General features: G+C 38.1%; 1 protein-coding gene across 1 annotated transcript in view; it reads left to right on the top strand.

Annotated features, from left to right (window-relative positions):
* The window catches only part of LOC139763546 (arf-GAP with SH3 domain, ANK repeat and PH domain-containing protein 1-like), a 272,263-nt gene that overhangs the window by 184,960 nt on the left and 65,835 nt on the right, over positions 1-21,468 (top strand). The window contains exon 9 of the mRNA XM_071689748.1: positions 17,619-17,963. Coding sequence (XP_071545849.1) covers positions 17,619-17,963 — 345 coding nt within the window. The remainder of the gene's footprint in view (positions 1-17,618; positions 17,964-21,468) is intronic.

The raw sequence follows: 21,468 nt of genomic DNA, 5'->3' as shown, positions 1-21,468 counted from the left end.
GGAGGATGTGCACTCCCCACGTGACTCCTTCTATTTCCCCTTATAGAAAGTTAAAATACAAGGAGGGGAGGGTTTCCAGCCCCCTGCTCCCGTCCCCTTTTGTCGCCTTCTACGACAGATGAGGAATGTGTGGGAAGTACTCTATCTCCCCTCTCCCCAGGGATAATTGTAATAACAAGTGCAATGTTTTATATTTTCATTTATTTTTTTATTTACTTTGTCGCCATCTCCCGCGTTCTTAAGGTATCAGTTGTAAATACAATAGGGCAAGCTACTGTATGATTTCTGTTGAACTGCAAAAGGTAATTGAGATAAAAGACTTGGGTGTACTAATCTCTGGTAACATAAAACCAAGTAGGCAGAACACAAAAGCAGTGAAAAGAGCAAACAAAATTCTTGGATTCATAGATAGGGCCTTCAAATTTAGTAAAGGAAATCATCCTCACTCTGTACAGCTCATTGGTTCATACCTAGTGGTTTGTTGCTCTTTGCATTACTTTGTATATTAGACAAGTTTGGGAGAATGCTAGTAACAAAGGACATACTTTGTAAGAGATGGAGAGAATATGTTTAAAGAGAAAATTGTTGATAAAGTAGGAGTAGAGATTAAGAATGAGAGAAACAGGTACTTTTCCTTCTTGGAAGCATGCGTTGGTACATCCCACCCTTTGGAAGGGTGACCATTCAAACCTCTCTATCATCATTTTTCTTGACATCTACCATTTCCAGAGACTTTGAATCCCTCCCCAACTCCCATATCCTCAGCCATATAGAATCACACCATCTTCTCGTTGATCACCGTTATGGCTTCTGTAAGATGAGATCCACTGTTGATATTTTTTCCTATCTCAATAATGTCTGATCATCATCCTTGAAAGATTTTGGGGAATCCTTAGTAGTTGCCCTTGATATATATATCCAAAGCTTTTGTTCCTGGTTCTACCTTGCTAACACAGGAAACAGCAATCAAGTACGAAAAAGTGTTTTTTTGTTAGAGCAATTTTTTGCATGTAGTTCACATAATTTTCAGGCATTTACTCTAATAGTCTGCTTTTATTTCATATACTCTACATCATGTATATCATGATCAAAATCAAGTTCCTTTTGTAATTATAACAGTTCAACATCTGCAGAATAGTCATCCCTATCATTAGTGCTCCAGTCATATGTTCCTAGCACACATGCATAGGAGCTCTAGGATTATACTGTTCCCCACTGCATCAGACATATAATTGGCATACTAGGATTTTTCCCAAAGATAATTATAATTGCTCTCAACATAAGGCTTCTCCTTGTATACATAAAGTGTGCCTTCCATGTTTAAGTGAGAGAAGGAAATGGCAAACCATACAGCTTTAGTAATGATGCTGTTCAAATATATTTGCACTTTTGCGAGTTGATGCATGCAGTCACATCCCACATGTTACCAGATCACACATTATTACCATATGCTACATTTCATTTTTTTTTCCATACACTGGTATGTCAAAGAGGCCTGTACATGATCTGCACCTTCATTTTATGTAATGATTTGTGAAGCTGTGACACAAAATAATAGATATTAATGATGAAAACTCCTTAGTAATCTTATTTTTGTTTGTGACAGTAACACCGCAAAAAGTACAACATATCTTGCTATGTATGCTTGACAGTACTGATGTACCTCATATGCCAATGTAGTTGCATGTTAAAGGGTGTGTTGCATACATTGGACAGTGTTTCATATGGTTGAGTTTATTATGTAATTAGAAAATTTGTTTTGATCAGTCATTACAACAAATGTATGGAGATACTATATTAATTGATAATAATTAAGAATATATGGCTCTTGAAGTATACAGTGGATATTAGGACTGCTGCAGTCAGAGAGATTAACATCATTGCTAACCAAGTGTCATCTTTGCAAATAAGTGTGGTTTATCTTCTTGTTACAGAAGTTAGCATATTGATCACCTTGTGATTTACAATATATTTATGTGCCAGTGTGTTTGATGATGCTACTTAAACATAAAAATTTTTATTATTCTTTTTGAATAAACAGATTTAATATGGACTTGATTCATATGAATCTTAAGGATTGTTTTCAAAGATACTAGTATATTCTTAAATGTTGTTGCATATTTTGTTTGTATTTATTCAGCAGATTCTTTGATGATACAGTCATGATGATGTCTTCCAGTAAGATAAATACATTTGAATGTTATAATGAAAGATAAGAAACTACAGAGTGCTGTAACTTCAAATACAGAATTGTGTGGATCTAAATCAGATTGTTCATTGTTGGTAATTCAGAAGACAACCTTTACTTTGATATTCATAAAGAAAGCATTACTGTATGGGTAATACAGAGGTCTCCAGCATTTTCTAAATAAATGTTTCTCACAGAAATGTTGCTGTGTGAAACAGTTTTGTGTTGAATTATGGAAATATACTTCAACAACGTCAAGTAGGATTGGATGAATCTACAAAACCACATAGATTACATTGATCCCAGTGTATTATTGATTTTTAAGTTGTTTTACATATGAAAGAAGTATTTTGAATTGTAAGTTTAATTGCACAGGTAGCCCAGTTGGTCTCAGCTGCCTGTGGAAGTACTGCCACGAGAAAAGTTAAGGGATTTCCCATTCTCCTATTGATGATCCTCCTCTTTGGCAGCATTCAGACTGCAACACCACTTGGTGGTCTGCCACATTCTCCAACTCCACAGTATCCTTATACATTGCTATGTTCCTATATTTCTTTCTTATATTGTTTCCCCTTACCTTTCTGTATCTATTCTTCAACCCTTCCTTTCACTTACCTCATTGTGTATATGTGATTTTTTCTTTTTTTCACATAAGTGGTGCTTAACTCAGTAATGTATTATCCTAGCTAAATGTAGAGTTCTATAGCAAATGTTTTGAGCACTGCTGATGGATGTGTGGAGATGGTCAGCTGCCAAATTGCTTGGGGAAGTTTCTGTATATACCAGCATTCTATAGGTGCCATAAAAGGCATTTATTTTGTAGATAATTGACTGGTAAGGATATTTTTTGTGATATTTAATTTTTTCATAAGGGTTCCCTATTTCCCATGTGAGCAAGGTAGCCTCAAGAAAAGATCACAGCCTAAGAGGATAAAATCTTTACTTGGTTCCTTCCTCTGTTCCTTCTTTGGAAAGTAATACAGGAGGGGAAGATTTCCAGTCCCCACTCCTGCCCCTCTTAGTCACCATTCATGACAAACAAGAGATAATTAGACAGTCTTTTTTCTTACCTTTCCCATGGGATGACATTGATAAAAGTAAAGATGTCAAGAAAAAGAAATATGGGTAAAATCCTTCTAACTTTTGGAAGGAAGATGTATGGAAGGGTGGTGATACAAAGTCTTTAGAAAGTCACATATGGGAGGGTGGTGATGCAGATGATTTAGAAAGTCACAGGTGATGCAGAGTTAGATGATGAAGTGACATTAATAGAAAGACATACTTATGTGAATTGGATGTTCCTAGATTTAGTATTTGGAAAAAGAAAACAAATGTCCATGCAATATTTGTAGACTTGGAGGAACTGCCTCAAAGATGCAGATGATAGTCTTTGAAAGAACTAGTCTTTGCCTGCTGCTAGATTCTGGAGATAGTCTTTCTAATAAGATCTAAAAAAAATGTGAAGGTAGATCTATCATAATGCAGAGCTTTCTTCAATTTGGATGGTTAGATCAAGTCACCCTGGCACTTCTATATCATAGTTTGAATATGTGAAATAGATAAGAATGCAACTCAAAAAAATGAAGTCTCCTAAATATATCATGACTGACATCAACCTTTTGGGGAAATGAGGGTTTTATTTCTTTCAAAGCAATTTTCCTGAGTTGTGGTAAGCCCATTGCATTTTCAGACTAATGATAAGAAGCCAGAAACCCAACACCTGTAGATTTACGCCATTGGAAATTAGATAATAGATTTCGGTAATTGTGTTGATTTTAGTTTCTGAGATTTGAGTAAACGAAAGGAACAGACCAAAGTTTGTTAAAGTGCATATCAGCAAATTGATAAAAGATCATTACTCTACATGATACAATATTAATTGTACCAGCAAAGATATGAAGTGTACTTGACAATCAAGTGCACAAAGAATGATGACTGATAATTACATTGTAACTTTAACCCTTAAAGGATGAAGCCAAGAAGATTTAGTTGTTCCTAAGAATGGAGGGTTATATGAAAATTTAAAGATATATTGTAGTTATATCATTCAACAAGAAACATCAGGAAGCATTAAGAAAGGGAAAATTAACCTTATTTGTTGCTGTAAAGACAGCTTGGCACACTGCATGTGCTTGGATCATTGCTGATTTGTTGACTTATTGACACTTCCATCTTCATCTGTGTCTTCGCCAACACCAGTAGATAACTGATATGTGGAGAAGTTTTCCTGGTGCTAACAGTTCCACATCCACCAAACCTTCATCTACATCTTTAGAGCTCCAGGACAACCACAAATTTGCTTTGGGTGTATTGGGCATGCATGCCAGATTCATATCCTTCCTATCATGTTGCATTGGGAACTGATACTCCAGGATTCTTTTCTAGTGCAAAATGTAGTTGCTTGTGACATGAATGAAAGCATCCCAGTAAAGTACCTAATCCAGTTTAAATGTAGGTGGGAAAGGGAAAACTGCACAATTACAGCTGGAGTACTAACTTTGTTGACTATATGACCCCCATTGTTTTATGTCTGGAACTGACACTCCAGGATTTCTTTCCTGTAGTAATTATAACAAATACAACCTCAAAGCGAAATGAAGATGGATAGAGGCAAACCATTCAAGTATGGCTCAAATCCTTGCACCTGAAATTACTTAAGGACAATAAGAGTCCCGATGTTTAATGTGCACTGTACATGCAAAGTATTTGGACCTTTAAAAATTAATCATGAAATCTGTTCAATAATGATGCTTACTCAAGCTGAAATATATTCATTAATGGTGATTCCTCAAGCTGGAAAATTTTAAAGTCTAGTTTTAACACTGTATGCTTATCATACAAAGAAGGAATTTAGTGGTACATGGAATTTAACACTTGCACATGGATGTCTCAATTTGTGTCCTCCAGAATACTTGCATTGTCATATACTGGATATAGTATGCATCCAAAGCTTTAAATATTCACTAAAAATCTTTATGGTCTATAAACCTCCATTTACTGTCTATATTTTGGCTTTTTTGGTTTTATATGCATATGATATGGTTTGAATTATATTTCAACCTTTTCTGCTTAGTATCTGGCCACACCACGCATCTCGAGCTCAGTGGTGCTCCCTCACCTCACACCAGTAACCTCTTTGCCCTCACATGTGGTAGTACACATGATCTCATGCACTGACCATGCATTTTATGGTGCCTGTTATTATTATTATATATTTTAAATGGTGGGAGAATGACGTATAAAGAAGTAGGTGGAAAGAAAAAATCTGTACCAGAAAGTGTGCAAGAAACAGTCAGCTGCATAGAAATGTTTGTTGTAATTATCAATTTGTGATAATATTTTTCATCATATATTGTTTTTTGATCTGCATTTGTTTGTAAATGATTACCATATAATAATATGCATACTGCTCACTGGGCTTTACCTGCAAGAGGCTACGTCATGATTGAAAAGTTACCTTTGGTAAACTGTATCATTGGGAGTATTGTCTTGTCAAAAAACTTTTCACACCAGAGAACACCACATTACCCTGCTACTAGAAGTAGCACAGCCTTGAGCTGCTAAAACCTGGGTAACACCAGGACTGTTTCATAGAAAGTGGTCTTGAGGTGATTGTAAATAAATAATATATACTAGATAGTAAATATTTTACCAGCGTCACTATTATGAAGTGAGTTTGTTGATTGCCTTTATAAATCTGCATTCCAGCAATCATCAAACCTGCTTTTTAATTGTGATATTAGTAAAAAAAAATCTGTAATTTGCTGTATAGAATGTTAAAGTAATTAGTTATGAACAAATGCATGTAGAAAAAAATAGCATCACAAATTTATGAATATTGTAAACATTTACTTGAGTATGCCTCTCAACAAACTCAGTGTGTAATAGTAATGTTGGTATAATACTTCCTATCTGGTTTGTGTGATAATTATAGAGCAAATATATACAGGTAGACATAAGAAAGAAAAAACAGTAGGATCAAAAACAGCATTGGAAATATAATTTTTATGAACATTTACATGCATCTCAAAAAACTTGTTGTAATTGTGATGTTCTTATAAGATGTTTTGTTTGGCATATATGATATTATAGTCTTTACAAACTCAAACTTGTTAAAACAAAAAATGTAAGACCAAAAACAGCATCATGAGTTAATAATTGCTGTAAACATTAATGTGCTAATGATAAAAGGATACCTGGTTAAGGCAAGGGTGTGTTTGTCTTCATAGGAGTAAAGGACATGGTACATATTCAAGGTTAAGAGGCAGGGCAAAATGAGTCCTGTAAAACTTGTTCCCCTTTACATGCAAGTAATAATCAAATAGCAATCACACATCTCAACAGACTGACCGTGATGTTGATATAAGATTTACTATATTTGGTGTATAGAATATTATAGAGTATTCTTTACAAACAAAAGCATATAAAAAATAATACAGGTAAGACCAGAAAACAGCATGACATTTATAAACATCTTAAACATGTACAGGAACCTCTCGATTTACCCTGTGGTACCGTTCTTGAAAATGTTCATGAAAATCAAAAATGCATTAATCAGAAGATATAAGTAATGGAGATTTGAGGATTTGGATATAAATAAGACAGTACAGGATATTATACCATGGAAAAAGTACAGTATACACATACCAGGAAATATGAAATACTATGATACACATACTGTACAGTGAATTCTATTAATAAAAACAAAAAAATAACAAAATTGATTTGAACACTGTTCTTGAGTTGCTGGCTGGTGCTGTTGGAGAGCGAGGAGGTACTGGGAAAGGGTTGAGTGGGTTTGATGATGTAGTTTCAAAAGGTGCTGGTGAGGGTTGAGTGAGTTCACCCATTACATCAATAGAAGATAGAAGTTAATGGCTGGTCCTCCTTATGAGTGTCCTTTTCCTCAAAAAGAAATCTTTTGTTGTTTGTTTAGCCTTTATTTTCTTCTCATGGTGGATTTCTTTATAGCACTTGATGCCAGCCAGGATGTTTTGGATCACCTTTGAGCAGTTTTCTGTGTTGGGGTCATCCTCATCAAGTCTGGTGAAATGGTTCAGCTAACCTCTTGATAGTGAGAGCATGCACTTGCACTTGGTGTTTGACCCATGTGCTCAACATTTGTTTCAGTCTCTCCGTGATTGAACTTCGGGAATATGAGGCCTTAGATGCACTGGTTAATGTCCTAATCTTGTCACTCCCTGATCTTCTTTGCACTCTTACTAATAGTTTGTAAAGTAGATTCAGCGAGTCCACGGGCATGCTTGATATCAGCTATTTCACTTTTCTTCTAACGTGTGAGCACATCTATTTTAACCTCACTGGTGATGGCCTTAAGCTTCTTAGCACCACTGGTACCAGGAAAACTTCAAAGATGCTTTGATGGTATGATGCAAGGGGTGACACATGTGGATTATTCAGTATACTGCTGCATCAAATGCTGTAGCACTCCATGAACATAAACTGTATCCAAGTCATGCTTATGCACACTTCTCATGCAATGCTAGCAATGCCACACCACAGTTCTGCCAGCCCATTATTTCAAACTTAAGCCCGCATAAATTGAAGAAAGTTGTAAATGGATTGTGCATGATATTTTAAAATTGGTATAAATCATGTATGTGTAAATTGAGAGGTCCCTGTATGTGCAGCTGACTACTGTATTTATTTGTCTCATATGCTTAGGGCTACCAGGGGGCTGATCATTTTGTGCACCAAAGTATTTAGGTCGAGAAATTACGAAGTCTGCTTTGTCTGACATGTGAACTATAAAGAAGGTATTCATTGCTGCAAGTAATATATGATAGGTATTGGTAGCCTGCACAGGCCTTAGGGCAAAAATCCTTGCTGGCCCCCACTCCTTCCTCTGTAGATATTTTAAGAGATTGCATTATTTTTATCATGCATAATGTATTGAGCATCCATATAGAGAAACCAGATAATGTGATTTTTTTGATTATATGAAGGCAGAGCCTAAAATTGCCATGTTGGCGTTATGGCAGCCAAACAATAATGTAATGCATACAGTGTATCATGTAATTATGAGGAAGAGAGGACATGGATTTTCTCATTACAATTTATAGTTTGATATGTGATTAAAAAATGTAAGAAAAAAAGAGGAGCCCATTAAGAGTCATAAGAAAAAAAGAGAGTAATGGAACCCCCCCTCCAACCTCCTTGCCTCCTCCTACCAAGCTTGTGTGAGAGTAAACATTTAGTAAAGATCAAGAAATTTGAAGATTAATGACAAAACTAGAAAAAGAAGCAGGTTTTGATTAGGGACCTAAGTAGAAGGCAGTAGATGTGTCAATAAACACAAGAAATCAGTTGCTGGTCAGTGAATTAAAGAAAACACTCAAAGTATCATGCTAAAAGCATGAAATTAATGCTACCTTTGGATTTGTATAATGTTTCAATAACATTTTCTTCGGATTTCATTTTTAACAAGTTAATTCAGATTTTTTATTTGTGTATGATATGCTGCAAAGTTTTATTCTTCAGTGAAAATTACTTAATTTGGAAAATTTTGATGCATATGTTATGGACCTTACATTTGTGAAAAATACTGAAATTCAGAATTTTAACAGCAGTAACATTCACAAGACATACAAATAAGATCCTTTGATACTAGTTAGAAAACATTTTATTAGCTTCTGAAACCAAAAATTTTTATAGTTTTACAGTTTCTTAATCATATAGCAATTCTAAAGTCTAATGAGTTCAGTTTTATAAGTAATTATTCACTCATTAAGTAATTTCAAATCTTTTTAACAAAACCAGATAGTATTTTTCAGATGAAATTTTGTGAAATATGATTTGATTTGTGGATAGAAATTCAGGAGGTTTCAGAAGTATAGGCATTTGCATGTTACATATAACAAGATATTTTGAAAATCACAAATTTTTGAGATATGAGAGAGGTATATCTTTGGAAAGTTATAAAGGGAAAAAGGTGGTTATTAGCATGGTTTGTTTTGGTGGACTGGTTCAGTTCTTAATTTTTTTCTTCTGGAATGTATGTGTATGACAATAAAGAATGTTGGATATTGATTTTCTAAAGTTTAAATGAGGTGCCCAAAAAGTGAATGAATGATGAATAAGAAAACCAGAGGGGATACTTTTGATGAGCATGATTGGTAGAGTAAAAGATAAAGGTAAAATTGTGATCATTTAGAGTTAACCTTCTGATAAGAGATTGTGGAATTCAAAGAGTGGATGACATGAGGACTAAAAAGGAAAGGGAAATTCATTCATATGAAGGATGGTTGATGAAAGAAGTAGTGCTGATGGGAAGTAGGGCTGATGGGAAGAATGAGAAATAAGTATGGAACGGTATTGGTATGAGATGAATAGGAGACGTGAAGGAAAAGTGAAAAGCAGATAGCCTGACAGAATTAAAATATTTGTGTTTGAAAGGTGACTCGATGGAGGACTTTAAGCAACTGTATAGAAATCATGATGTATAAAAGAGGTTATGGAGATATGTATTGAAATTATAATGTATACAGTTGGGATGTGATGATATTGATGAGATAGTTAGTAAATGGGGAATGCCTAGAGTAAGTGAGAATGGAAGCTGTCTTGTGAATATTTGTGCTGAGAGGGGTTTATTTGTTGCAAACACCTTTTTTCAGGACAAGATAATTCACAGATATGCTTGAATGAGGAATGATAGAAGAAAAGAGCAAAAGGCTTTGGTTGAATATGAGGCAGTGGATAAAAAATTGAGAAAGGCTGTGCTGGATGCTAGAGTTGTGAGAGGATTCTTTGGAGAGACTGACCATTTTGCAGTTCTTGTGGGGATGAGGATTAGGGAGAAGTGGAGGTATGGTGTAAGGAAGATTGGAGAGGTGAAAGTATTGGCAAACAAGAAGATGAATTAGGAAAAATGCAGAGAGGATTGTGAAAGGAAGGTAACTGAAAACTTAAATTGAAGTGCAGTGAATATAGGAATGCTGTCATTTGTGAATGAGGTGTTTAGAATGTTTTGAGAACTACTATTAATGGTTGTAGAATCATAGTTGGATACAAGGTAGTGAGATACAGGAATGTATGGTGGATAGAAGAGATGAGAAATGCTGTGGAAGAGAAGAAAGAGGCATATGGTAGATTGCTTGATAGGAATGTACCAGTGAAAGTTCAGAAAAAGAAGAGGGAAGAATACAAAATTTGTTAGTGGAATGTTAAGAAGGTGATAGAGGAAAGCATAGAAAGAGTAGATGAAGAATTTAGAAGAAAGTTAAATGAAAAGCTTTGGGATAAGAAACTGTACTGGAAGGAGGTGAAAAAGGTGAATGTAAGAGTGGAAGTGTTGATGTGTGAAGTAAGGAAAGGGAGTTGCTGAATCAAGAGGAAGTGAAAGGAAGATGGAAGGATCATTTTGAAGAATTGATTAAGATGGGAGAAGGGCAGCATTTGTTACATATAGAGGATGGAATGAAGAGGATACAAGTGTGGGGGGCCTAAATCAAAAAGGGAGGTAAGAAGGGCAATGATGAGGCTGAAGGTAGGAAAGGCACCTGGAGTGGATGGGAGTATGGTTTAAATGCTGAAGTATGGAGGAGGAAGTGTGATAGAGTAGATTCATCTTTTCTGTAATCTATCATGGAAACAGAGATGCTCTGTGGAAGGTATTAAGAATATATGGTGTAGGAGGCAAGTTGTTAGAAGCAGTGAAAAGTTTTTATCGAGGATGTAAGGCATGTGTACGTGTAGGAAGAGAGGAAAGTGATTGGTTCTCAGTGAATGTAGGTTTGCGGCAGGGGTGTCTGATGTCTCCATGGTTGTTTAATTTGTTTATGGATGGGGTTGTTAGGGAGGTGAATGCAAGAGTTTTGGAAAGAGGGGCAAGTATGAAGTCTGTTGGGGATGAGAGAGCTTGGGAAGTGAGTCAGTTGTTGTTCGCTGATGATACAGCGCTGGTGGCTGATTCATGTGAGAAACTGCAGAAGCTGGTGACTGAGTTTGGTAAAGTGTGTGAAAGAAGAAAGTTAAGAGTAAATGTGAATAAGAGCAAGGTAATTAGGTACAGTAGGGTTGAGGGTCAAGTCAATTTGGAGGTAAGTTTGAATGGAGAAAAACTGGAGGAAGTAAAGTGTTTTAGATATGTGGGAGGGGATCTGGCAGCGGATGGAACCATGGAAGCGGAAGTGGATCATAGGGTGGGGGAGGGGGCGAAAATCCTGGGAGCCTTGAAGAATGTGTGGAAGTCAAGAACATTATCTCGGAAAGCAAAAATGGGTATGTTTGAAGGAATAGTGGTTCCAACAATGTTGTATGGTTGCGAGGCGTGGGCTATGGATAGAGTTGTGCGCAGGAGGATGGATGTGCTGGAAATGAGATGTTTGAGGACAATGTGTGGTGTGAGGTGGTTTGATCGAGTAAGTAACGTAAGGGTAAGAGAGATGTGTGGAAATAAAAAGAGCGTGGTTGAGAGAGCAGAAGAGGGTGTTTTGAAATGGTTTGGGCACATGGAGAGAATGAGTGAGGAAAGATTGACCGAGAGTATATATGTGTCGGAGGTGGAGGGAACGAGGAGAAGTGGGAGATCAAATTGGTGGTGGAAAGATGGAGTGAAAAAGATTTTGTGTGATCGGGGCCTGAACATGCAGGAGGGTGAAAGGAGGGCAAGGAATAGAGTGAATTGGATCGATGTGGTATACCGGGGTTGACGTGCTGTCAGTGGATTGAATCAGGGCATGTAAAGCGTCTGGGGTAAACCATGGAAAGCTGTGTAGGTATGTATATTTGCGTGTGTGGACGTATGTATATACATGTGTATGGGGGTGGGTTGGGCCATTTCTTTCGTCTGTTTCCTTGCGCTGCCTCGCAAATGCGGGAGACAGTGACAAAGCAAAAAAAAAAAAAAAATCATGGAAACAAAAATTTGTGCTAAGAATTGAGTGAAAGCTATTATTGTTCCTTCATTCAAAGGAAAAGGTGCTAAAGATGCATGTAGCAATTGTAGGGGAAAAAGTCTGTTAAGTATATCAGGAAAAGTGTATGCAAGAATATTAATTGACAGAGTGATGGAAGTGACTGAGTGAAGAGCAAGGGGGTTTTAGGAAAGGTAGGGGGTGCATGGATCAGATTTTAGTAGTGAAGATGTCTGTGGAAAAGTATTTAGCTAAAGGTAAGATGTTGTAAGCAGCTTTTATGGATCTGGAGAAAGCATATGACAGAGTTGAGTGGAATGCTTCATGAGATGGGTTAAGGATATATGGTATAGTAGGACAAATGTTGGATGGTATAAAAGCCTTCCATAGAGGAGCAAATGCATGTGTAAGATTGGATGGAGAGCTGAGCAAAAGTTTTGGGATACATGTAGGTGTGAGGCAGGGTTGTGTGAGGCCTGGATGTTTATAGGGAGCTGTGGTTTCGGAGCATTACACATGACAGCTAGAGACTGAGTATGAACAAATGTGGCCTTTTTTTTGTCTGTTTTCCTGGTGCTACCTCGCTGAAGCAGGGGGTAGCAATCCTGTTTCCTGTGCGGGGGTAGTGCCAGGAATGGATGAAGGCTAGCAAGTATGAATATGTACATATTTATGTTTGAATGTATATGTGTACATGTTGATGTGTATATGTATGTGTATGGGCATTTATATATATATATTTATATGTGTATACGAGTGGATGGGCCATTCTTCGTCTGTTTCCTGGCACTCCCTTGCTGACAAGGAAATGGCGATCAAGTATGATGAATAGATATTTATTTATTTATTTATTTATTTTGCTTTGTCGCTGTCTCCCGTGTTTGCGAGGTAGCGCAAGGAAACAGACGAAAGAAATCGCCCAACCCACCCACATACACATGTATATACATACACGTCCACACACGCAAATATACATACCTATATATCTCAATGTACACATATATATATGCACACACAGACACATACATATATACCCATGCACACAATTCACACTGTCTGCCTTTATTCATTCCCATTGCCACCTCGCCACACATGGAATACCATCCCCCTCCCCCCTCATGTGTGCAAGGTAGCGCTAGGAAAAGACAACAAAGGCCCCATTCGTTCACACTCAGTCTCTAGCTGTCATGCAATAATGCCCAAAACCACAGCTCCCTTTCCACATCCAGGCCCCACACAACTTTCCATGGTTTACCCCAGACGCTTCACATGCCCTGATTCAATCCACTGACAGCACGTCAACCCCGGTGTACCACATCGATCCAATTCACTCTATTTCTTGCCCGCCTTTCACCCTCCTGCATGTTCAGGCCCCGATCACTCAAAATCTTTTTCACTCCATCTTTCCACCTCCAATTTGGTCTCCCACTTCTCCTCGTTCCCTCCACCTCCGAGACATATATCCTCTTGGTCAATCTTTCCTCACTCATTCTCTCAATGTGCCCAAACCATTTTAAAACACCCTCTTCTGCTCTCTCAACCCCGCTCTTCTTATTTCCACACATCTCTCTTACCCTTACATTACTTACTCGATCAAACCACCTCACACCACACATTGTCCTCAAACATCTCATTTCCAGCACATCCACCCTCCTGCACACAACTCTATCCATAGCCCACACCTTGCAACCATATAACATTGTTGGAACCATACATACCCATACCCATTTTTGCTTTCCGAGATAATGTTCTCGACTTCCACACATTCTTCAAGGCTCCCAGGATTTTCGCCCCCTCCCCCACCCTATGATTCACTTCCGCTTCCATGGTTCCATCCGCTGCCAAATCCACTCCCAGATATCTATTTCATTTCATTTATATTTATATTTCATTTATATATTTTTTCATACTTAATCACTGTCTCCTGCGTAGTGAGGTAGCACAAGGAAACAGATGATGAATGGCCCAACCTGCCCACATACACATGTACATACATAAACGTCCACACTCGCACATATACACACATAGATATCTACATGTATACACATGTGCATATTCATACTTGCTGCCTTCATCTATTCCTGTTGCCACCCCGCCACACATGAAATAGCACCCCCCCACCCTCCTCTAGCAAGGTAGCACCAGGAAAAGACAAAAAAGGCCACATTCATTCACATTCAGTCTCTAGCTGTCATGTGCAATGCACTGAAACCACAGCTCCCTTTCCACATCCAGGCCCCACAGACCTTTCCTTGTTTTACCCCAGACGCTTCACATGCCCTGGTTCTGTCCATTGACAGCATGTTAACCCCGATATACCACATTGTTCCAATTCACTCTATTCCTTGCATGCCTTTCACCCTCCTATACGTTCAGGCCCCGATCGCTCAAAATCTTTTTCACATCATCCTTCCACCTCTAATTTGGTCTCCCTCTTCTTCTTCCCTCCACCTCTGACGCATATGTCCTTGACACATATGTCCTCTTTGTCAATCTTCCCTCACTCATCCTCTCCATGTGACTAAACCATTTCAACACACCCTCTTCTGCTATCTCAGCCACACTCTTTTTATTATCACACATATCTCTTACCTTTTTGTTACTCGATCAAACCACCTCACACCACATGTTGTCCTCAAACATTTCATTATTTTACTTCTTCATCCCACCACTCAGTACCCCTTTCTAACCTACCAACCTACCACCTTTCTTATGCCACATGCATCTTTTTTGCAAGCCATCACTGCTTTCCTAAATACATCCCATTCCTCCCCCTTTCCCCTTAATGTCATTTGCTCTCAGCTTCTGCACTCAGTCTCAGTTTCTCCTGGGAGGTAGACAGATTAGAAAGGGTAGTAAGTGATGGGCTGAAGAAGAAAGGTTGTTAGTGAAGAATAAGAGAGAGGAAGTAGTGCAAATGATTAAGAGATGTATAAAAGAAAGCGGCAAGAGGTCAAGAGAAAGATGTAAGAGGTGAAAAAGAGGGCAAATGAGAGTTGGGTGAGAGAGTCAAATTAAATTTCAGGGAAAATAAAAAGATGTTTCGGAAGGAGGTAAGTAATGTGTGTAAGACAAGAGAACAAATGGAAACATCAGTGAAAGGGGCAAATGGGGAGTTAATAACAAGTAGTGATGAAGTGAGGAGGAGATGGGGTGAATATTTTGAAGGTTTGTTGACTGTGTTTGATGATAGAGTGGCAGATATAGGATGTTTTGGTCTGGGTGGTTTGTGAAGTGAGAGGGGTTAGGGAGAATGGTTTATGGTTTGGTAAACAAAGAGGAGGTAGTGAAAGCTTTGTGGAAGATGAAAGTCGACAAGGCGGTGGGTTTGGATGGTATTGCAGCGTAATTTATCAAAAAAAGGGGGGGTTACTGTGTTCTTGATTGGTTGGTAAGGATATTCAGTGTATGTATGGATCATGGTGAAGTGCCTGAGGATTAGCTGAATGCATGCATAGTGCCATTGTGCAAAGGCAATATGTGTCAGAGGTGGAGAGAAGGAAGAGAGGGAGACCAAGATGGAGTGAAAAAGATTTTGAGTGATCGGGGCCTGAACATACAGGAGATTGAAAGGCGTGCAAGGAATAGAGTGAATTGGAACAATGTGGTATACCAAGGTCAACATGCTGCCAATGGATTGAACCAGGGCATGTAAAGCATCTGGGGTAAAGTATGGAAAGGTCTGTAGGGCCTGGATGTGGAAAGGGAGCTGTAGTTTCGGTGCATTACACATGACCGCTTGAGACTGAGTGTGAATAAATTAGTATTTTTTTTTTTTTTTTTGTCTTCTCATGTTACTGGACTCAACTGTTCAAGGCTACACTGTGAGTGAAAAGTCACCTCTGACAAGGCTGTATCATAGAGAGTAAAGTCGTATCAAGAACTCACTCCTGCTACTGTGAGTAGTGGACCCTTGGGCTGCAGAAGCCTTTAGAAAGGTCCTGGGTAACACAAGGACTCTTGTCATGGGGTAGGCATGTATGAAACATATACATACATGCATACTTCCTATGTACTAATTTCCTGCCCCAGGAATCCTTTCTATCTTGAGGCTCCTCCAGCACCCAGGTCCCATTTCCTCTGGTTGGGACCACAGGTCATAAAATGTTGTGATGCAGTGTTTGCAACTGTGTGCAGAGCAATTGAGTAGAAAGTGCGTGGTGTCTTTTTCATGGTATTTGCATGGGCATGAAGGGCTTTTGGGATATGTTGGAAAAGTGGTTGTAGTGATGGGTGATGTCCGGAGCACATATGGGAGAGTGTGACTTTGTTTGTCTTGGGTGGGGTTGGAATTTAAGGCTGAGTTAGAAGGTTGGTTGTTTAGTCCATGTTTGCTTACATGAGTGTGTATGTGTCTTGTCAGTGTTATACATATATATTGGAAGTTAAGGTATCTGTGAGTAATTAGAGGTTACTGAAGTGTGAGGCAGGGGTAAGCTTTTTATTTTTGCTTCAGGGTTGGTGGATAGTTATAGATATGTTTGGATGGGAGGGTTCTAGTCCATAGAATTGAGTGCCAAGCATGTTGAGATGGGAATGTATAGGGATATATATATATATATATATATATATATATATATATATATATATATATATATATATATATATATATATATATGAACATTTGGATGTATTTTCATGCTGTAGAACCTTTCCAATTGCTTTTAGATGAATTTGATTTGTTGTATATATAATGATCACTAGATATGAAAGAAACATTTATTACTGACAAATCATTGAAATAACCTATTGCCTACAGTAGTGTGGACTTTTAGAATTATGAAGCAGTCTCATGACTTCACAGTGCCACAGTGCATTATGATTTGTTTGTAAAACATAAATTTTATGTGTTAGTAGAAGCAATGTTGATATTTCTCTTAAACTAATTTGTTTTGAAGATAAAAATGTAAGGATTATATACATTTTTAATGCAGTAATTTTTAGAGTTTGATAAACAGAATATTTTATCTCAGACTGTCATTTACGACCTTTGGTGGGTACAGAATTGTGCTGAAGTGTTTGTATAATGGATTTTAGTCCTCTTTTGCTTATATACGCACCTTTTACTACATTTTTCCACATGTAATCTTTATATTCAGTTTTACCGCATAGAAATGTAGGGACTTAGTTGTGATCGTGATTTTATTTCTCGTTCTTCATATTTGCAGAATGACTTTTGTTTACATAATGTAACAGATCTTTCCTAACTCTTTTCTGAAAATTTTTAAAGTCCTTCCATTGAATAATTTGGCCTTTACATTTTTCCCCAGGAAATAATTTTTTTGGGTTGCACAGAAGTAGCCTCACAATCTGTTGTTGCAGTACAATTCTCATTACAGTGAATAAGCTTAAGGTGTTGACATTTATCATTTTAGAAATAAGAAGGCAGCAGACGTAATATTAAAGCAATGACAAATGGATTTTTCCTTAATTTTTATCTTCCATGAATGATCTACAGTCAGGTTCTATTGTATATGTACTGTATATAGATATTTTGTTGTTTTGAAGGTTTTAACCAATAACTAAGTGTCATTTACCTTCTTGTGACCCCATAGTGCCACTTCGTAATATGACAGAGAAGAGACCAGCACCTAAACCCCCTGCTGGTGTTTCCCACAACACTTCCTTCTACCTCCCACACTACTCCAGCCATTCCCGCACGCCTTCTGATCCCATGTTGGGACCCTCAGCCTACCACCCAAGCCTGGCTCACAACAACAACAACAATGGTGGCGGGGGTGGTAGCCTTGGAGGGATGGGCCACAAGAGGAGCCCATCAACAGACTCTAGTAATAGTGTGTTCTACCCTCAGCCTTCTTCTTCTTCCAACAACACAACTACTTCTTCTGGGACTACACGCTTATCTCTCTCACATAACTTGCCCCCTGAGGCTACATCAGGTGAGGGGATCGGGTGCCTCTTGCTTCTATCTTGTTTCCTTCATGCTTTATGTTCTCTGCGGCTTGTAGCTATAAATCGTTCATTAGAAATAGTTTTTGATTTTTTAGACTGCTTGAAACACCTTGTAGATATGAGATTAAGTATAGAAGTACCATACCTGACATCTTTTATGAGAAATATTTGGTATTTATATGACTAAAATTTCAATCCACCCTTCATAGATATTGATAGCTTTATAAGAAGCCTCCACTTTCCATTTAAAGTTTTACAGTTTAACTATTGCAGAATATGATGAATGGAATGTTATAACGTACTTTAGCCTCAATTGTGCTTTCATTATGAGTGGCTAGCACTCTATGAAAAACATACTCAGTCATTTGTTTATCCAGAATCAGATATACAGGAAGTCTCTGGGTTATGAGTGGGTTAGGTTCTTGGACCCTGTTTGCAAATTGATCTGTACATGAGCTGGAAAATATAAAGAAATGCATAAAATTTTAGGAAATACCTATACCTGATTGTAATAATGTATTGCATATTGTATTCCAAAGTAATATTATTAAGAAAACATCACAGTATGAAACAACTGCTGAGAAATTATACAGTTTGGCAGTTGGTAAGTATGAGCAGTTGATTTTATGTCAGGAATGAAATATTTTTTGATCTCATTCATAAATATGGGTGTTCTTAGGTTGCACACCCTTAAGTCTGGGTTCCCCTGTTCTTTTTATGTATTTTGTAAAACCCTCTCATTTGATTTTTTATTACTCGTCATAATTTTCATCTACATAACAAGAGACTGATGAACTACTCAGCATTTCAGTAGTAATATAGTACTGTATATTGATTGCGAAAAGTACAAGTCAGACATTATAAACACTTTCAGCTCAAAGATCATCAATTAGAAAAATGATCAAGCATCACCAAGCTTTCATCTGGTGGCTAATAGTATGTATTAGCTAATATTGGACTGCATTGTTTGGTGCATTGAAACATAGGGATGTTTGCACCAAATGGGGTAGTTAATCAGTTTTTGTCAACTGCAGACACAGTTATGCAGAGGAGATCAAGATATTGTAAGCATTAAGCCTAATTATATGGTGACAACAAGTAGATAGATAGGTAATGTGACTGCATATTCTGGTACCACACCATCCAGGAGGTAGGATGGAGATACTGATCCTCTTTACCTTCATTTGTTTAAGGATGATGTGTGATCTGTTGTTGATATATATATGCAGTAATAATTTTTTGTTGTTGTTGAATTGGTGTTAAACCAATGAAAGGAGTACTTCTGAAATCTGATGTTGCCATTAAAGGATGGGAATGAGGCATTAATATGTATATGTATGAAAATAAGGTGATGCTGGAGACCAGATTGGAGGTGGAAGGATGGAGTGAAAAAGGTTTTGAGCGATTGGGGCCTGAACATACAGGATGGTGAAAGGTGTGCAAGGAATAGAGCAAATTGGAACAATGTGGTATACTGGGGTCGATGTGCTATCAGTGGGTTGAACCAGGGTATGTGAAGCATCTTGGGTAAACCATGAAAAGGTCTGTGAGGTTTGGATGTGGAAAGGGAGCTGTGGTTTCAGTGCATTACGCATGACAGCTAAAGACTGAGTGTGAGTGAATGTGGCCTTTGTTGTCTTTCCCTAGTGCTACCTCACTGGATAGCAAGGGAATGCTGTTTCATGTTTCATGGGGAGGTAATAACAAGAAGTGATGAAGTGAGGAGATGGGGTGAATATTTTGAAGGTTTGTTGAATGTGTTTGATGATAGAGTGGCAGATATAGGGTGTTTTGGTTGTGGTGGTGTGCAAAGTGAGAGGGTCAGGGAGAATGGTTTATAAAACAGAGAAGAGGTAGTGAAAGCTTTGTGGAAGATGAAAGCCAGCAAGGCAGTGGGTTTGGATGGTATTGCAAAGGGAATAAAGGTGAATGTTCAAATTACAGAGGTATAAGTTTGTTGAGTATTCCTGGGAATTTATATGGGAGGGTATTGATTGAGAGGGGTAAAGGCATGTACAGAGCATCAGATTAGGAAAGAGCAATTTGGTTTCAGAAGTGGTAGAGGAAGTGGGATGAGGTGTTTGCTTTGAAGAATGTTTGTGAGAAATACTTAGAAAAAAGATGGATTTGTATGTAGCATTTATGGATCTGGAGAAGGCATATGATAGGGTGAATGGACATGCTTTGTGGAAGATCTTAAAAGTATATAGTGTGGGAGGCAGGTTGCTGGGAGCAGTGAAAAGTTTTTACAAAGGATGTAAGGCATGTTTACGAGTAGGAAGGGAGGAAAGTGACTGGTTCCCAGTGTATGTCAGTTTGCAGCAAGGGTGCATGATGTCTCCATGTTTGTTTAATTTGTTTATGGATGTGGTGGTTAGGGAGGTGAATGCAAGAGTTTTGGAGAGAGGGCAAGTATCCAGTCTGTTCTGGATGGGAAGGCTTGGAAAGTGAGTCAGTTGTTGTTCGCTGATGATACAGTGCTGGTGACTGATTCGGGAGAGAAACTGCAGAAGTTGGTGACTGAGTTTTGTAAAGTGTGTGAGAGAAGGAGAGTAAATGTGAATAAGAGCAAGGTTATTAAGTTCAATGGGGTTGAGGGACAAGTTAATTGGGAGATAAGGTTGAATGGAGAAAAACTGGGGGAAGTGAATTGTTTTAGATATCTGGGAGTGGACTTAAAAGCGGATGGAACCATGGAAGCGGAGGTGAGTCAGAGGGTGGGGGAGGGGGCGAAGGTTCTGGGAGTGATGAAGAATGTGTAGAAGGAGAAAATGTTATCTTGGAGAGCTAAAATGGGTACATTTGAAAGAATAGTAGTTCTAGCAATGTTATATGGTTGTAAGGCGTGGGCTATAGATAGGGTTCTACGGAGGAGGGTGGATATGTTGGAAATGGAATGTTTGAGGACAGTATGTGGTGTCAGGTAGTTTGACCAAGTAAGTAATGATAGGGTAAGAGAGATGTGTGGAAATGAAAAGAGTGTGGTTGAGAGAGCAGAAGAGGGTGTATTGAAATGGTTTGGACATATGGAGAGAATGAGTGAGGAAGGATCGACAAAGAGGATATATGTCTCAGAGGTGAAGGGAACAAGAAGTAGGAGACCAAATTGAAGATGGAAGGATGGAGTGAAAAAGATTTTGAACATTTGGGGCCTGAACATTTAGGAGGGTGAAAGGCGTGCAAGGAATAGAGTGAATTGGAACGATGTGGCATACCAGGGTCGATGTACTGTCAATGGACTTTATCAGGGCATGTTAAGCATCTGGGGTAAGCCATGGAAAGGTCTGTGGGGCCAGGATGTGGATAGGGAGCTGTGGTTTCAGTGCATTGCACATTACAGATAGAGACTTAGTGTGAAATAATGTGGCCTTTTTTGTCTTTTCCGGGTGCTTCCTCACTTGGGGGGTGGGGTTCCCTCTGTGACAGGGTAGTGCCAGGAATGGATGAAGGCAAGTAAGTATGATGTATATATATATATATATATATATATAT

The sequence above is a fragment of the Panulirus ornatus genome, chromosome 47 (assembly GCF_036320965.1).
Source record: "Panulirus ornatus isolate Po-2019 chromosome 47, ASM3632096v1, whole genome shotgun sequence".
Taxonomy (NCBI): Eukaryota; Metazoa; Arthropoda; class Malacostraca; order Decapoda; family Palinuridae; genus Panulirus; species Panulirus ornatus.
This window is presented reverse-complemented; position numbering and strand designations above follow the sequence as displayed.